Genomic DNA, 19,302 nt, shown 5'->3' with positions numbered 1-19,302 from the left:
ATTAGGTCACATCCCCTGACATCACGGTTGTTTCACACAGGACTGTTTTTGTAGAAAAAGCCCAGCAGGCCACACCCCTGACATGAAGCCAGCTGGAACTGCATTCCTGCTAAAAAAAAAAAAAGTCCTGTTTACATGTCATTAACAGGAGGGGGAGAAGTGTGTTTAGATTTTAACTGTAGTGTTAGAAACTACCAAGAGGTTGCGGGGGAGGGGCTCAGGAACATCTGAGTATACTGAACTGTGGCTGATCATCTGCCCCTCCCTCGTCTTGCCAGAGGCATGAGTTCAAGAGCTCTTGGTCCTTGATTGTGAGCCTGTGGCCCTGTGGGAGCCATGGTGACAGAACCAGCACCAGCCCAAGCCCATTTTATAGCTTATTGACTGCTTGAGAAGTGTGTTAAGGCAGATCTTGGTTTAAGTTGGCTCATTTTATACATAAGCTACTTTGAATCCCCAGTGTGAAAGAAAGGTGAGGTGCAAAGATTTAAATAAATAAATCTGATGGGGAGCATCTGCTTACCATCTGAATAGAAATAAATAGGAGCTGCACACACAAATGGACTGTAGAAAGTGCTTCCTTGAAGGTTGATTCGTATGTTACTCTGGGACCCTTTAACTCATTGGACTGGTTTATTGATACTAGCAGTGTCTATGCATCAGCTGCTTGTTCATGGACCTCATCTGCAGCAGTCTTCACAATCTAATGTTTGATTTGCAGCATCAGAAAACACATCAGAAGATGCTACAGCTGAGATCTAGGTGAGCATCTGTGAGGATGGTCATGTACTCAGTCCTGTGTGAAAAAACTGAACTCCAGGTAATGCATAAATTGTTTCTAAAACATTTTACACTGACAATGTTTAAGGTTTAAATAAAACCCCCCTGTGTTACCTGCATGTTGTTTTTGCAAGGACTAATACATGCGTAAAACTTATAATGTAAAAATTAAAATTATGGATCTTCTGGTTGGCTCACTGGGGCCAGACTCATAATTTTCTCTGTTTGGTGAAAACAAGATGGACAGTACTCCTGCTGATTTACCCATGGCTATTCCACTTCCTCCACTTCCTAATCCATGATAGTATATGCTCCCTGAGGCAGTTGCTTCATCTTACTTTGTGATAAAACCACCACTATACTGAAAGTCAGGTAGATATGTTTGGGGGGGGGGGGGGGACAGTGATCTATTTTAAAATATTTCAAAAATTATCACATTCTTAATCAGAGGGTAGTCCAATCTCTGGATTTTATTGTAGTGAATCTATTTATAACAACATTCCAGGCACCTTTATGTCTTCATCCAATCAATGAATCCTTTGGACTTGCACTGTGGTTTAATTCTCTCTTCCCATACTGTCCAGTCCATCAGTATCCCATTCTGGAAAGTTGGTAGCAAAGTTCAAGTAGCACAAGCAAGCAAGTAGCTGAGAAACAAGCAGGGCAGGATCTGAGAGTCAAGGCAGGAGCTGAACATGGGACTAGAGATTTCCACAACAGGCAAGCAGGCAGGCCCTAGAAATCTGAAGCAGTCAGCTGCTTTCTAGGCTAAAGCACAAGCTGGTTAAAAGAAGATGCTGAACTAGCAAAAGGTGGGACTCAAATGCAGAAATATATAGGGAAATGAGGGTTGCACCCATTTCTGTAGCAAGGGCTAGGCCCTTGATTCTGTAAACACCTTGCTCCTGAGAGGCTGGAGTGTGGGAGGCCCCAACTGCTAAGTGTGTCGTCTTCTGCCTGGTCCAGGCTTAGGTTCTCATCCTCCTTTCCTGGGGTCCTAGGGAAGGCTCTGGAGGTGTGGAAGGTGGATATATCCACTCAGATCCAGTGGAGTTAGCCATGTTAGTCTGTTGCTGCAAATAGCACCTTTAAGACTAACAAATTTTATTCTAGCATACATTTCAAGAAACACAGCTCTCTTTATCGGATGCAATCAGATACACCCAGGGTTTCTTTATCTGCTGGAACAGGAGCATGAGGTCTTCCCTGGGAGCTTCTAGAGTGCATACAGCTTTGGGCACTATGGAAACCATGGTCAGCTCCTCTTTTGAGGAGCTGCATGCAGAACTAGGGAAAGCCTTGGAAATCAGTTTATATTAGTCTGCCATGCCCTGCTATCTGTATTCACACCTGCAGAGGCAAGGTAGGCAGCGACCAGAGGGATTTTGGGTGGTGGCATCTGTCTGTTGTGAACTAAGGGTTGACAGCTTTTCATCAGTGAATACTGGGAGATTTGGGGGACAGTGCCTGCAGAGTGCAAAGTTTCAGGGAATGTGATGTCATGTCACGTTCTCAGGATGCAGGCAGGCGGGAGTCCAAAGCCAGTCCAAGGTCAAAGTCCATGAAGTCAAGCAGGAGCCAAGTCACCAATGCAGAATCACAAACCGGAATCAGAAGTCAATGTCCAAAAGCCAAAAGGTCAGGGTGCCAAGGAAATCAAGCAGGTTAAAATCACGAAGGAGCATGGCTGCAAGCCAGAGAATAGACTTGTTGCTTCCACAAGGTTACCAGGTCCTGAGTGGGAGCTATATGGGAGTCTCAATCAGCCTGCTCTCTGGGTGGCAGTGACTCTGCTAGAACTCAGGGCTAAGAGATCTGAAGCATCGGCGTGCCTCATGTCTTCGCTTTGAAAGTTCTTTCCGGAGCCTGCTTCAAACCCTTGAGATGGGAGGAGGAGAGCTTGGAGGAGATTGATCGTCAACAGCTGACACTGGTGCCTGGCGAGTGATTGATGGGCCAGCTGCTGTTTGTTCAGCTGAGGAACTGGCTGGCAACTCTTCCAGGTCTGTTAACTGGCAACTCTTCCAGGTCTATTTATATACATGTTTAACCCTTCCAGCTCCTTTTCATCAGGGGTCATGACATGTCATATCCTCTGTGATGCTCTAGAAATTGCTCCAATCTCTATGGTAAAGACCATAGATTCCTGGGAAAATTACTAGAGAACAAGTCAGGAATGCAAATATTTCTTACACAGTGCACAGAATCATAGCATTAAAAATGGCAGTGGGATATCATTAAAAACTTAGATCATGATATACAGCAAGAAGGTGAAGATGCTTGTCGAATAGCAAAGAATGAAGTAATTGTTACATATGTATATTAACCAAAAGACCCAACGTTTTTTGACGCAAAGGGCCTTCTTCAAAATTTTATCAACTTACACACAAAACATAACTGTATTAATATAAAATATCTTTTTCAAGCTTGGCAGGATGTGTATGAGTCACAAAAAAAGTGAAGCTCCTAACAATGCTTGCATATCAATGCTGCATGTACTGAGGAGCCCTCCCTCATAAGAACATAAGAACATAAGAACATAAGAGAAGCCATGTTAGATCAGGCCAATGGCCCATCCAGTCCAACATTCTGTGTCACACAGTGGCCAAATATATATATATATATATATACACACACACAATGTGGCTAATAGCCACTGATGGACCTCTTCTCCAGACCATATCAGAAATGGTCGGTGGACCCACCATTCTGTCTTGGGCCATATGGCTCTTAGTGATCATTTCTGATGGGGGAGGGTTCCTCAGTATATGAAGAATATTTTACATTGATGCACTGATACATTGATATATTTTATATTGAAATATTGATATATTTTATAATGATATATTGATATATTTTATATTGGTACCATTATGGTTTTATGTGTGTGTTGATAAAATTTTGACCACTGAAGAAAGCCCTTTGGGCTGAAATGTGTTGTCTTTTGGTTTATATACATGTTTAACCATTACTGTCATTCTTTGTAATTAGACGTGCAACTTCACCTTGTTGGTATCATGTGGATGTGCTATCAGTTTCATGAGATGTTTGGATGTTCTAGGAAACCCTCCGATCACTGTGAGAGAAATCCAGTTGAATTCTAGGGATGCCAGCCTCCAGTTGGGACCTGGGGATCCCTCAGAATTACAGTTCATCTCCAGACTGCAAGGGTAAGCTCCTCTGGAGAAAACGGATGTTTTAGAAGGGGAATATATGGCACTGCACCCCACTGAGGTCCCTGTCCTCACCCTGGCTCCATCCCTGAATCTCCAGGAATTTCCTTTCCTGGATCTGGCAACCCTACCCTCACCTGCCACTGGTGGCCAGCCTCAACAGGATTTGCTTCGAAAATATGCTTAGAATTGTTGTAATCCTATGTGCACTTAGAATAATACAATAGAATTTGTTTCTGAAATAAAATGAATGGCATATCGGTAAGATGTTGCAGTTGTTGTTGCTTCTACCTTTTACTATAATGTTTATTTTACACGTTTATATATTACTTCGGCAGGATCTGAATGTTACTTCCAAGTTTCCCCTACTTGACTCCTACTATGCACTGTAAGCTTTAGCAATGCATCCTGCCATTTGCTCTACTCTTTGATGCAAATAATTTCAACCACTTCCTCCTTCTGTTTGAAACTTGACTTTTGCAACACCAGCATTTAAGAACTGGCATCAACAGAGCAAGCCCATGAAGGCTGCTTTAAATCTTTCCACGTGGTGACTGCTTCTATCTACACTGAAAGTGGTTTGCATCTGTGATTGTATGACATGCAGATCAAGCCATTTTCTGAATAACATCACAGGATCTTAACAATGGTGGTAGAAAGAAAACCAGATCTCTCAACGTATGTGGTAAATCACTGCACACAAAAAGCTGGGAAACAACTGCCATGAGAAATCTGTGTTGCATTCACTCATGACCCTTTCAACACTAGTCCAGGTCACCACACATAACTAGCTAGTGCCTTCATTTGCACCATACCAGGGTGTGCTGCATGTAGAAGAAGAAGATATTGGATTTATATCCCACCCTCCACTCCGAAGAGTCTCAGAGCGGCTCACAATCTCCTTTACCTTCCTCCCCCACAACAGACACCCTGTGAGGTGGGTGGGGCTGGAGAGGGCTCTCACAGCAGTTGCCCTTTCAAGGACCTCTGCCAGAGCTATGGCTGACCCAAGGCCATTTCAGCAGGTGCAAGTGGAGGAGTGGGGAATCAAACCTGGTTCTCCCAGATAAGAGTCCGCACACTTAACCACTACACCAAACTGGCTCTCTTAAGTGTGACTTGGTGTCCTTCTTCTGGAATGACTATCCTATTTCCCCATAATAAACAATCCTTATGAGCTGGCAGTTTATACTAATGGAATGAAAATTGCCTGAATACTTCATCCAGTTTTTCTGTGGGCCAGCCCCTCCGTACCAGATGGCTAGATGGCCATCTGACAACAATGCTGATGCTGTGGATTTAGGCAGATCATGAGAAGGAGGTCAGGAAGGGTTGCATCAGTGCTTGTTCTTGTGACCCTTTCTTACACACCCAAGGAAATGCTGATCACCACTTTGGGATCAGGCAGCAATTTTTCTACAGACCAATTTGGCCAGGGATCCTGGAGGTATTTTGTTTGTTTGCCATCTTTTGGGTATGGAGCAGGTGTCACTGGGGGTGTGAGGAGAGGTATTTGTGAATTTCCTGCATTGTGCAGGTGGTTGGATTAGATGACCCTGGAGGTCCCTTCCAACTCTATGATTTTATACCCAGTTGAGAACACATGTCAAGATGGGATAGCTTGTTGTCATTCTAGCAATCAATGCAGCCTGAAGAGGGGGCTTTGGCATGAATTCCAGCATAAGACTTCCATTGGTGAAACAATAGCACAATCAGGTATCTGCAGAAGTAGACAGCTTAAGGCACTCATGTTTGCAATTTCTTTTCCTGGCCTGTTCAGCATAACACTCCAACACTGCATAGGAGGAGATAAAATGGAAGTCATTGATTTGTCTTCAGTGAAAATTCCAATTAGTGGTTCACGGTCTGTTCAGATTGCAAAAGGATGACCATATACATAATTATGATTTAAAAACAACAACAACGCAGACTCCTGCCACAATAGCTAATGCCTTTTTATAAATTTGAGCGCAGTTTCTTTCAGTTGAGGTCACTGTCCTGGTATAAAAAGTAATTGGTACTTTTGTACCATCTGATAGCAGGATGCCAGCTGTGAGTTTCCTGTGCCAGATTTTGGTTGGAACTGTGATATGGAGTGGGAGAAAGGGCTCCTGCCCCCCCCATACCATTTTCCTAACTCCAAATGGTTCCAGGGTGGCATTATTTGCCCAGTTGGGGCTCTGCATGTGCAGGTATTCAGTGTATGTGAAGCCCCCTGCTGGGGCAAATAATACCCTGCTGAGACCATTTAATGTCAGGAAAACAGCTGTGGAGTAACGCAAGAGTCCCTTCTTCCACTGTGATGTGGTCCCAACCCAAATATGGCACTTTGGCACTTCTAAACTGAGTTGCCACCGGGAATTCACTGCTTCCATGGGAAGGCAGGCTCCATGGCAATCACATGCAAAATGTAACATATAGTTTGGGTCTTATTTACACTATTCTAGAAGGAACTTCATAAATGACGTTCATTTTCTATTTGGTGTTGCCAGAAGCGAACGTCAGTAAGTTGCATAAGGAAACTTTCTGTGCAATTTCTACAGTAAAATGACTCCTAAACTTTGCATTTTAATGATAATCTGGTACAATGAACAATGTATCCAATTCCAGACCAATGCATGCTAAAGGCTGCATTTGATACAGTCGACCATCGGTTACTGACGCGCCGCCTCGCCGACATTGGGGTTGAGGGGTCGGCCTTGCAGTGGCTTTCCTCCTTTCTCCTAGGTCGGGGACAGAGGGTGGCTATCGGGAGCGAGCGGTCCCGGAGGCGCACACTGGATTGTGGGGTGCCTCAGGGAGCAGTTCTCTCCCCGATGTTGTTTAACATCTATATGCGCCCCCTTGCCCAGATTGCCCGGCGGTTTGGGCTGGGTTGCCATCAATATGCAGATGACACCCAGCTCTATCTACTAATGGATGGCTGGCCCGACTCCGCCCCAGGGAACCTCGACCGGGCATTACAGGCTGTTGCGACATGGCTCAGGCTGAGTGGGCTGAAGTTGAATCCAGCGAAGACAGAGGTCCTATGCATGGGTCGCGGCGCTCTGGGAAGGGAAATAGCTCTCCCGACCTTTGATGGTGCGCCATTGAAAGCAGCGCGCCAGGTAAAGAGTCTGGGTGTTTTACTGGAGCCTTCACTATCGATGGAGGCCCAGATAGCAGCCACTGCCAAGTCAGCATTCCTCCATCTGAAGCGGGCAAGGCAGCTGGCCCCTTTCCTTGAGCGCCGGGACCTCGCAACAGTGATCCACGCAACGGTCACCTCAAGACTAGACTACTGTAATGCCCTCTACTTGGGGCTACCTCTGTGCCGGACCCGGAGATTGCAGCTAGTGCAGAACGTGGCGGCCAGGCTGTTGTTGGGACTCCCAAAACGGGAACATATACAGCCGGGGCTACGTGGACTGCACTGGCTGCCGATTATATACCGGGTCCAGTACAAAGTGTTGGTCGTTACCTTTAAAGCCTTATATGGCCGAGGACCTGTCTACCTGAGGGACCGTCTTTCCCCATACGAACCCCAGAGAGCACTGAGGTCAACCGGGAAAAACCTAATGACTGTCCCTGGGCCGAAGGAAATTAAATATCAGAGTACCAGAGCACGGGCCTTTTCGATCGCGGCCCCTACCCTGTGGAACCGACTCCCAGAGGAGGTGCGGGCCCTGCGGAACCTTGAACAGTTCCGCAGGGCCTGCAAGACCACCCTTTTTAAATTAGCATACTCGGACTGCTAGGAAAAACGGTAACCAAGGGTCCGCCAATGCGGTCTAAAGATCTATACCGCATCACAACTGTATTATTGGATTGGTTTTAAGTTAATATTTTAATGTTTTATTGCTCTATATTGTAATTTTAAGGTTTTACTTGTTATTGTATGATTGTAGAATGTTGTTAGCCGCCCTGAGCCTGCCGTGGTGGGGGAGGGCGGGATATAAATGAAATAAATAATAACCTGCTGCACCAGTTGTTGGTAGTCCCCCCCCCATGTCAAATGCTAAAAACAGCAACAGTTCTACTGAAACCCACATCTGCAGAGCTGCTTTTTTTTGCAGTCACCCAAACTTCATAGACCAAAGTAACAAACTGAAGTGTTAAAGCAATAATTGAAAGATGTTTATTTTACTCAGTTATTCCAATTCGGCATAAAATGTCTTATCTTAGAAAGTGACGAGATCTTGATACCACTATTGGTGAAAAGTAACATGCAGGAACACCCTAAGTGACCTTACTATCAAGTAGACCGCTTGTTAACTTCTCTGAACTCTTGGGAAGGGGACTGGAATATTATTCAGGGGTCACATGCACACTGCAGGGCACCTATCAGTCATCCCTTGTAAGTAATTGGGTATCATGGCTAACTTCCAATGAGAAGTCTAAATCAGAAAAAATGTTTAATGTCTCTCATGTTTAAATTATGCATAATAAGAGCTAAGTTTATTTAAATAATGAATTAAATATTCAAGTTATGTTTATTGAATTAATAAATTTATACATTTGGATAAACCGGAGATGAAAATATACCCCCCAAAAAACTTATCAGTATTTTCCGGTATACTTCAGCATCCCAAAGATATCTGAGATTTCTTGGAAAACCAAATATATATATATTCCCCCCCAAAAAATCCCGGATATATTTGGGATTTTCCAGGAAGATCAGGAGCTAGCATTACAGGCTATGATGACTGGTTTTTTTCCTTTTCTTTTTTTGCTTCTGTGTCTTGGGTTTTTGTGGGCTTCCCCATGGCTCTTGTCAGTTTCAAGATGTCCCCCCCCCCCACTTGCTGTGTTCCCTTCCCATTTTCTTGCATAGAGCATGGCTTTGTTATGATTCTGTGCTTTGAGTTCAGACCTTTTAAGCTTGCAATGCCAATGGCACTGGGTTCTGCTGGTTTTGCTGGCCTTGTAAAATCCACCCATTGCTTGGATTTGTTGAAAATCCCACACTGTTTGTACTGCAGGGATTCTCTGGTTTGAAATTAGTCCTCTTTTGCTTGCATTACCGTAATGGCACTGGTTCTGCTGGGCATTCTGTAGACTGAACTGGTTGTGCTGGGTTTGCAACTCCTCCTCTTATTTGCAACTCCTCTTAAGGACAGGTCAGGGCCCTGCGGGATATTGGACAGTTCCGCAGGGCCTGTAAGACAGTCCTCTTCCGGTTGGCTTATAACTGACTGGCACCGAAATACTGAAGGAAGTCTATAGATAGCACACTGATATGGACTGATGTATCGATATTAACGTTTTAACTATGTAGATTACTATTGTATTTTAATTCTGAATGTTATTGATAGAATTTTTATGCTGTGAGCCACCCTGAGCCCACTTCGGTGGGGTAGGGTGGGATATAAATCAGATCAAATAAAAATAAATAAAAATAAATAAATAAATAAATAAATTATTTGAGTTTCTTGTGATTCTGTGCTTTGAGATCAGTCCTTTAAGCTTGCTTCACCACAGTGGCACTGGTTCTGCTTAGCATTCTGTATGCTGCAACTGGCAATGCTGGGCTTGAAAAAATGCCCCACACCTTCATTTTCAACTGCAGACAGTGCAGAGATTCTGTGGTTTGATTTTCTTACTGTTTGGTTTGGCACACTGGCTTCTGGTTCTGCTGAGATTCCTGAGCTCTACAATGATTTAGTGAAGCTGCTGTTTGTCAGTGATTGCTACTTGCAGGCATGGCTTTTTGCCTGGGAAGCAGCTTGCAGGGTTCCCCTCCCTTTCTGTAGAAAATGATGGAGAACAGCTGGGGGCACCTATTCAGAGGCCCATAAAATTGGACCCCCTTGGCCCAACTGACATGGCACCAGTAGGTCTGCTGTAATTTTGGTGCCTATATCTCTAAAAACAACTCCCCCAGCCACCCAGAAGCCCTGAAAAACAACTATACCTTTCCCCTAGCCATTGCCCATAGGCAATAATGGACCCCCAAAAATTCAGAAATCCCCCCCCAATCCTAATAATACTATACTAGTAGTTGGAATTTGGAAATATCAATATTTTTGATCCAATATACCCAAACCCGAAAAATTATTATTTTTTGCACACCCTTATATCCCACTTTCCTCCTCAATGGGAACCCAAAGCAGCTTACAACATTGCTGTCTACTCTTCCATTTTACCCGTACAACAAAAATCCTTATAAAATACATTAGGCAAGGCTGAGAGAAAGTGTGACTAGCCCATGGTCAGCTAGTGAGCTTCCATGGCAGACTGGGGTTTCAAACCTGGGTCTCCTACCTTGTTTTCTAACACTCTGACCATTACACCATGTGAAGAATATTGTGGACAATTAGTACATCTTCAATGTGGCTGGTTGCTTAGACAAGAGTCCTACACTCCCAAACTGGCACAGCATTGTATTTAAGGGGAGAAAGCATTTGCAAGTTCTCCCTTGCCCTGATTTTACTCTCCTTTTACATGGAGACAGTAACAACTTTTTTGCCACCAACTGCGTGACAAAAATAACAAAATTTTCATTCTTGTTTATTAGCAGATGTTTATTATTTAGCTCTTAAAATGGTATGTCAGGCACTTTGCACATGATTTGACCTATAAAAAAGGAAGTTAAATACATGCTCAGCAGTCAAAACATTGTCTTGTGAGTTCCTATTTAGAAATATTTCCTGTTGCAGTGCTATAAAACGTTTATTAAATATATTATAGACCAGGGAGGTACCCACCAAAAAGAGGACATATGAACAGAAATTCGGCTGGAAAGATGGACTGTCTCTTACAACATGTGTGAGAAATGGGACAGCCTCTAAACTAGCTTTGCCTCACCTTTTATCTTTAGGTGTCTCCTGCCTTCTTCTCCTGGTGACTTGGGATTCTTACCTCTTTCTACTGCCTCAACTTCCCCTTTACTCTTCAGTAGTATTCAGCTGTAGCCCAGGCCTATAGCAATGTTAGTACGGTGCCCACTCAGCTCTCTAAAGGAGGAATAAAAGGACGTGATTCTATCTTCACAAGCCCAGAATCATCACCCAGATTGCTTCCACAAGCATGTTTCAAAACCGTACAGTCATTAAAGAATCTCATAAAATGCACAAAAAGTAACTTCTATGGGAAATACATGTTAGGGAGTGGTACCACCAAGGAACCCACATTTGAGATGTATTATTTTTTAAGGAAGTTATGCATCATTTATCAGCTTCCTGTCTGTCTGTACCTTGGGTATAACTGAACACATACCAGAGGTTGCTAGTAAAATCTCCACCTGGTCTGAGTGATGCCTCTGTCTGGAACCCCATTTATCTGGTTTATTGTGGGGAAGTCAAAACCACATTGAAGATGTACTAACTGTCCACAATATTCTTCATATGGTCTGACTGATATTTTGAGCAATGTGGTTTCATGGTAAGCAGATGCAAAGAGAAACAGTTCTTCCATGTCACTTATATGAAGTAGAGAATAAGAAAACCTGACAGTTGTTGCTTTTCTGACCCTGAATAGCAAGCTGCATCAGAGCAAATGTTTCTTCTGTATTTGTACTATGAGAGCCCTGTTTCTTCTTGTCATCTGCTCCCCTTACAGTTTCACAGCTTGGACACTTCTCTGCTTCAGAGTAGTTTATTGCTTGCTGTTTGAAGTGTAAAGCTTGAGCACCTACTTGCAAGTAGCACTATTCATAAAGAGCTGCCTGCCAAGTAAGCATCTTCTGCTAGAGAACTGGCTGCACAGAGGCACACCTTCACAGCAGACTGATGGACTCCCTCTTGAGTCAAAGTGCCACACAGTCTTTGTTTCCAGTAGCAAGCTGGCAAGTCTGTTGTGAGCAAGATCTGCTTGTGTGAGCGTACTCACTGGCCTGTTGCTTGAAACAACTGTGCAGCCTCAAATAATAAGATGTGTATGGCAAGCTTGCAAAAAGTAGCACAAACAAAACAAATTGAGTCAGTACAAGAAGCACCATCCTTGTAGTGGTGATTAATTGATTGTCTTGCCATGTAGCTCTTCAGAGCAGCACAGAGAACAAAGTTGAAGAGCATCTGTCTCTCTGTATGTAAGCACTGCGTATAATTAACTACATACTCTATACTCAAGAAATCTAAAACCTTCAGGGCATTCATAAGGCACTGGCCATTTTATTGCTGCCCTGTGTAAATTTTAGTGTGTGTGTGTTTACATACATACATCTAGGGTATGGGGAGAAAGCAAAATGATATAGCCTGATCTTGTCAGAACTTGCAAACTAAGCAAGGTTGGTACTTGGTAGGGAGCCTTCCAAGGAAGACTCTGCAGAGGAAGGCAATGGCAGACCACCTCTGTTGCTCCCTTGCCTTGGAAGCCCCTTGCTGGAGTTGCCATAATTTAGTTGCAGATTGATGGCACTTTACACACACAGTCAATGTATGGGTGCAATATTGATATATATGCTGAGATGTTGTGATATCAGGGCTTTTTTTGAGCAGGAACGCACAGGAACGCAGTTTCAGCTGGCTTAACATCAGGAGGTATGGCTTAATATGCAAATGAATTCCTGCTGGGCTTTTTCTACAAAAAGCACTGTGTGAAACAATGGTGACATCAGGGTGTGTGGCCTAATATGCAAATGAATTCCTGCTGGGCTTTTTCCTACCAAAAAAGCCCTGTGTGATATTATTTGATTTATATTCATTATTCACTTTCTAAAAGCTCCTACTCATGACATCAACATATGTAAGACTCAAGTTGATGGCATGGTGCTTTGGCCAAGAGATAAACAGCGGTTCTAAAATCTAACTCATTCTTCAATAGGGGTAGATAATTTAATGTCAGAACTGTGTTCCCCTCCCAGTTTGATTACTCAGCAACAGTGCTGATGTTATCAGAAATCAGATATATGAGACAGAAGTCTTTATTTGACATCTTCAGTTTAATCTCTGTGGTTCTACTTTCTTTATCAACCGTTACTTATATATGACTATAATCACTAGCATTTTAAAATCAGTTATGTGAAGACATGCAAAAAGGAAGCCTTTTGTCATGTACCCAAACCCACAACAACAGCGCCTCATGCAACCAATCTTACACCTACCCCAGATGACTCAACAGATTCTTCCCCATTCTATGATTCTGTAACAATAACATTAACTTTAAATTCCTTTTACTGACAAATCCTACACCCTATGAATTGATCTACAGATCATTCTTGGGTTCTTTACAAATGTTTATAAAACATTTTCTTCATTCCTGGTTAATTCTCCTGTTTGAAGAACATCACATATAACCAATAAAGCTGGACTAATAAGAGGAGACCAATAAAGGCTTCTTTTGCCCCTGGGATGAAAAATTCTGGTGGAACTTGCTTCTCAGTAAACAAGCACAGACCTGTGCATTTCATCTGTCTTCTTCTCCCTGCATCTAGAGTTAAGAAAGGTAGAAAAGTAGGTGTACAAACCTCCCCATGCTCTGAGAGCTTGAATAAGTCCTGCCTGCTTCTAAGCATGCATTTTAATCCTTTGCTTTATTTGGAAACCATAGCAAGTGCTCTGTAACAAGAAGCCATTTCCTTTTTTTTTTTGTGAAGAGTTAAAGTGAGTAGCTATGTATTCCTAGAGAGGTAACCTGATCCATTAAGACTTGCTGAATTTCTTCCCTCATCTCTACTTGATCTTTACATGGGGGGAGGGTGTCTTTTTCCAGGGGTCATGGTTGAACATGGTGTCCTCCACTGTTAGAAGAAGAAGATATTAGATTTATATCCCGCCCTCCACTCCGAAGAGTCTCAGAGCGGCTCACAATCTCCTTTACCTTCCTCCCCCACAACAGACACCCTGTGAGGTGGGTGGGGCTGGAGAGGGCTCTCACAGCAGCTGCCCTTTCAAGGACAACCTCTGCCAGAGCTATGGCTGACCCAAGGCCATGCTAGCAGGTGCAAGTGGAGGAGTGGGGAATCAAACCTGGTTCTCCCAGATAAGAGTCCGCACACTTAACCACTACACCAAACTGGCTCTCCCCTCAACATTTCACCTTTTTTTTGGTGATTACATGGTAGGCAGAGAGAGCCTCCACAGTGATAGTAAGCAGTCCTTGGCTACTTGTCTGACACAAACCATGAGGGAAATTAAAAACTGCTAATTTTTTTTGTCCTTTTCCCAACCACAATAAGATGACACAGTTACTGTCAGATGTCATATACTGGGGACAGACAATAGTTATTGAGGGAACTGAAGCTGTTATAATGGCCAGATTATGTTCAGAGACTCTTTCCATAAGAAAGTAGATGTTACAAACTTTTAAATAACTTTTATGTATAATTAATTACAGCACAATAAGGTTACAAATTTAATTTCAGTATATTAATTTTACATTTATATGTCAACTGTGCTTTTTGTTTTACTGATCTACTGATCATAATAAATGTTGATTGATTGAAGCTGGTATAATGAAGACATTGTTTCTGGTGGGAAGTATAGTGCATTATTTTTTTATTTCTCACAGTGATCGCTAATCAAACAGATTTTGTTGGTTTTAAAGCTATACATCCTTACAAAACTTATCAAAAGAGGAAAAAGAGGGGTAAACATGCAGGCCACTGATTGCAATTACATGAGCCAGTCAACTCAGGGTGGCAGGATAATGGCCTACTGCAGAGCCCTAGGTCCTACATTCCCTGGTATTTGTTATATATATTTTAATTTCACTCCAACAGCCTCTCTATACATATATATTTTCTTATAGGCATGCATTTATCATTTATTTCTGTTATTAACATGATGCAGATTTGTCATTTCCAACTGAAATTTCCCATAGTTAATTAAGAAGAGATTGGGTTTATACTCCGCCCTTCACTCAAAGTCTCAGAGGAGCTTACAGTCTCCTTCCCTTCCTTCCCCCAGAACATACACCCTGTGAGGTAGGTGGGGCTGAGAGAGCTCTGAGAGAACTGCTCTTGAGAAAACAGCTCTGAGAACTGTGACTGATCCAAGATCACCCAGCAGCTGCATGTGGAGGAGTGGGGAATCAAATCCAGTTCTTCCAGATTAGAGTCCTCCGCTCTTAATCACTGTACCAAAATGCCAAGTCTCAACAAGGAATGGCTGTCATCAATTTATATAGAAGAAACTAAAGAGATGTTGTGAAGGAAAATATTGTGGTAATAGCAGAACATACTACATATTTGTATTAATTCATTTTTCCCCTATCCCATAACCCTCTTGCTTTCATTTGTTTTGTGCACTAATCAAAATAAGCATATAGATTTTGGACAGCAATGGCTCGCTCATGCTATTTTCAGCTTTCTTACAAATGATTGTCTGCCTACAGTCTTGGCCTTAAGAGCTTCTTGGCTTTGGCTTTTATATATAAATGGATTTGAAATGAACTATATGACTGAAGAAAATGAAAAGCAGATTTGTAAATCACTATATTGTGTATGCAATAAACAGCATCATCCTACACAGAGTTACACTCTTCAGAACCTGTTGACTCTGTTTAGAATGGCACTTTAAGTGTTCATTTCTGTTCTCCATAATAGATATATTTTTCGCAACTTGGAAAGTTATGTGTAGTGTCACCAATCCAAGTAGGCACTATAAAAACTTTATTTATTTAGAATATTACTATGCTGCTGCTTCAGAGTTCTGCTTCAAACAGCTTACAATTAGAATAATATAACTACTTAAACCATCTATTACAATCAAGCCATTGGATAAAAATAGCCATAAAACAGACCAGAAGCAGGCCATTTTAAAAAGTCACACACACACTTGCCTTGCCTCTGAAGGCAGGGGGCATAGAGACCAGGGCTTAAGAAGCAGATTATAACTGGCAGGCTGGATAGCATGGGAGGAGTTGGTCCTTCAGGTATCCCGTTCCCAAGCTGTTTAGAGGCTTAAAGGAAAGAAACAGCACTTTGAATTGTGCTCAGAAACAGATGGGTAACCAGGGCAGGTCTACAACTAAGATCATATCATATCATTGTTTTTATCAAATTGCAATATTACTGGTTTTTAAGGTCTTAAATGTTTAAGTATCTAATTGTTTTATACTTAAAATTGTTTAAATTTTATGCGTGATTAATTGTTGGAAGCCGCCCTGAGCCACTTGTGGGAAGGGCGGGATATAAATCCCGAATAAATAAATAAATAAATAAATAAATAAATAAATAAATAAATAAATAAATAAATAAATAAAAATTCTTGGAATCAGCCCCTGACTGGCCATCAGATTTTGGACCAGTTGAAATTTCTGAACCATTTTAAAGGTAATCCCACACAGAGCTCATTACAATATTGAGCTATCAAGACAGCAGTTTAGTTTCTCGATCAGTTAAGATAGTATTATTGATGATGTAATATCACTGTTGTTTTCAAAGTCATCAAAAGGTAATGAATCAATTTATCCACAAATAAAGCTGAAATGTAGACATAATTGCTATACATATTTCCATTTATTATTTTTAATTCATCTCTTGTCTATTTATTTCCACTTCTAGGTTGCAGTCTTAAAGCTCTTGATACAATCCTGCCAACTTTAAACAGTCAACGATTGCACACAATGGACCACAATCATTCCAAGTTGGATAATGAAACCCTGGCCATGCTTAGGAACCCAACTGTCATGAGCACATTGCCACTTTTGTACTTACTGGTGGTTTTAATCAGCATCCCTGGGAATGTTTTCTCCATTTGGATTTTCTTCTTTCACATCAAGCCCAAAACACCTTCCGTCATCTTCATGATTAACCTTAGTATCACAGATCTAGCACTGGCTTGCTGTCTTCCCTTACAAATTGCCTATCATCTCAATGGGAACAATTGGGTGTATAGCAACAACTTGTGTAGTGCTGTAACGGTGATGTTTTATGCAAACATGTATTCCTCAATACTTACAATGACCAGCATCAGCTTGGAGCGCTACTTGGGAGTGGTGTACCCAATGAAGCTAATCAAATGGAGAAGAAAGAGATATGCAGTAGTAGGCTGCTTGGTAATGTGGGCTTCCCTACTATTAGCCCTGTTTCCACTTGCAAAGACAGACCTGACTTATAAAGTGAAAGAACTAAATATCACAACTTGCTTTGATGTCCTCAAGTGGAGCATGCTTCCTAGTCGACTGGCATGGGCAGTTTTCCTCCTATCACTCTTCTTTCTCTTCTTCCTGATCCCGTTCACAGTGACAGTGGCTTGCTACATTGGCATTATTCGGAAGCTTGTTCAGGCATCTTCTAGATACGGCAATGGGCAGAAGACACGGTCAATCTACTTGGCTGTAATTGTCCTCTTGGTTTTCATCACTTGCTTTGCCCCCAACAACTTTGTACTGCTTGTTCACATGATCTGCCGCCTCTACATGGACAAGAGTTTCTACCACATTTACAAACTCACCTTGGGGCTCAGCTGCCTCAACAACTGCATAGATCCATTCATTTACTATTTTGCATCCAAAGAGTTTTACCAGACATTCATGCAGGTAATGGGCAAGAAGGTGCTGCTGAGTGACAGTGCAGAGGTCAGGAGAGATAGTGTGTTTTCAGTCAATGGCAGGACAATGTCAGCAAGATCCATGTCAAGTGGCCCTGGGGAAGCATTGGCTATTACTAAACCATTTTTGCAAAGGAATGAAAGTGTTTTTTAACACCAGTGTTCAAGTGTGAGGAAGGTGCCCTCTTTCTAAGACTTTCTAAAATATCAGTAGCCACAAGACAGTATAAATACCGCAAACAGCATTTCATTCTGCTCACTAAAAATGAAAGTTCGCATTACTGGGATCATAATGTGCTAGCAAAGGCATCCCCAAAATGAGTTCTCTCCGAGTCCCTTGTAATATGGAGTAACAATTAGCCCACAAGATGGCCTCATCATATGACATCATACATGACATGGGAAAAAAGTTAATATGAATTTCCAGGTATTGTGAGACAGATCAATAAAATGTTACTATTTTGTGGCAGGTAGCTCCTTGTCTCTTCTTACAAGTAGTACTAATCTAAAAAGAAAAACTATGCCAAAACAAGCATTCATTGATCCACTTACAATGAAAAATGGCATTTGACTGTCTTCAATATTTCCACTCATAACAGTCAACTTTAGATGTGCTGCAGTTTGTTCTGTTTTGACAAGTTGTGGTGACAGTGTATAGGAAACATAAATTGTTGAGATTTTAAAATGTGAGGAATATTAAGTCTGAATGTCTGTTGAGTAAATCAGGATGCCAGCCTCCATATGGGGCCTGGGTAGGGTTGCCCAGACCCCTTAATGGAGGTGGGGGTTGCCCACTGCCAAGCTCTTGCCCCCAGCTGCAGGCAGGGGGACTTAACAGGAGAAAGAGGAAGACCTAGGCAATGTCACTGCCATCACACAGGAAGTGGCATCATCATGCCAGCAATAGCCAGGTGACACTGGTATTTGAAGAAAAATTCTATAGTAGAAGCCATTTTTATCATAGGGTTTTCGCCCAAATATCAGAGCATTGCAGTGGTGTCGCAGCATGCTGATGTCCCTTCCTATGCAACACCAGCAATATGGCCTGGACCTTCCTCTTTCTCCTGGTAAGTACCCCCTTGTCCCATGCTGATTGCCAGGAAGAGCCTGGTAAACCTAGGCCTGAGGATCTCCTGGAATTACAGCTCATCTCCAGACTACAGAGATCATTTCCTCTGGAGAAAATGGCTTCTTTGGATGATGGACTCTATGGCATTGTACCCACTGAGGTCCCTGTTCTCCCCAGCCTCTACCTTCAGAGTTTCCCAACCTGGATATGGCAACTTGACCCCGCATCCCCAGCTGGTGGCTGTTGGGGGGGGGGGGCTGGCTGGCTACTTTATTTATAAAACATTAATGGGAATTTTATCTCTTCTGAAGCAGACTGAGGATAAACAGTGTGATCCTAAGCAGTGTTACATCCTTCTAAATCTGTTGACGTTTAAGGGGTATAATGCTGCCTAGGATTGCACAGGTAATGTGCAAGGTACTGATGTGATTTAATTTTGTAGCACTGAGGAAAAAGCTAGGTCGCATCAAATCTCAGTGCATGTTCTTTAACAGGAGATATTAAACTTCAGCATTAATCTTACTCCATTGATGCCTTTTCTTGAGTGAATAAGGGGTCCCTCTTCCATATCTGTAATATTTTGGTTAACCTCCTGACTCTTCAATGAATGGCCAGAGCTAGAACTTAGGAAAGTGAGCCCCCTCTGCCAGAGTGATATGATCATTAAAGCATCATACTAGGATTGGGACAGAGTTGCCATAATGCTTGGTTGACTGAATTTTCCCTGGAATCTAGGCATGCCACTCAGCACCTTTTTGGATCATCTATTGACATGTTTTCATTTTTTCAAAAGCAAGTTTTTAGGTCTTTTTATTGCAGAGATATAAAGGGAAAATATTTCATCTATGCAGTGGAAATATTCCTGTTC

At 42.3% G+C, this 19,302-nt stretch overlaps 1 protein-coding gene across 1 annotated transcript; it reads left to right on the top strand.

The window, feature by feature from the left end:
* Positions 1 to 721: 721 nt before the first annotated feature.
* Positions 722 to 17,834, top strand: LOC132568923 (P2Y purinoceptor 8-like). Its single transcript, XM_060235106.1, has 2 exons — positions 722 to 820; positions 16,378 to 17,834. The coding sequence occupies exon 2, from the start codon at positions 16,440 to 16,442 to the stop codon at positions 17,517 to 17,519; it is 1,080 nt and encodes a 359-aa protein (XP_060091089.1). The 5' UTR covers positions 722 to 820; positions 16,378 to 16,439; the 3' UTR covers positions 17,520 to 17,834.
* Positions 17,835 to 19,302: the final 1,468 nt, after the last annotated feature.

Source organism: Heteronotia binoei, chromosome 3, assembly GCF_032191835.1.
Source record: "Heteronotia binoei isolate CCM8104 ecotype False Entrance Well chromosome 3, APGP_CSIRO_Hbin_v1, whole genome shotgun sequence".
Taxonomy (NCBI): Eukaryota; Metazoa; Chordata; class Lepidosauria; order Squamata; family Gekkonidae; genus Heteronotia; species Heteronotia binoei.
Note: the sequence above shows the minus strand (reverse complement) of the source record. Positions and strands in the feature narration are given on the sequence as shown.

Excerpts from the sequence above, each read along its gene's own strand:
- LOC132568923 (XM_060235106.1), top strand. The coding sequence starts at position 16,440 with ATGGACCACAATCATTCCAAGTTGGATAATGAAACCCTGGCCATGCTT.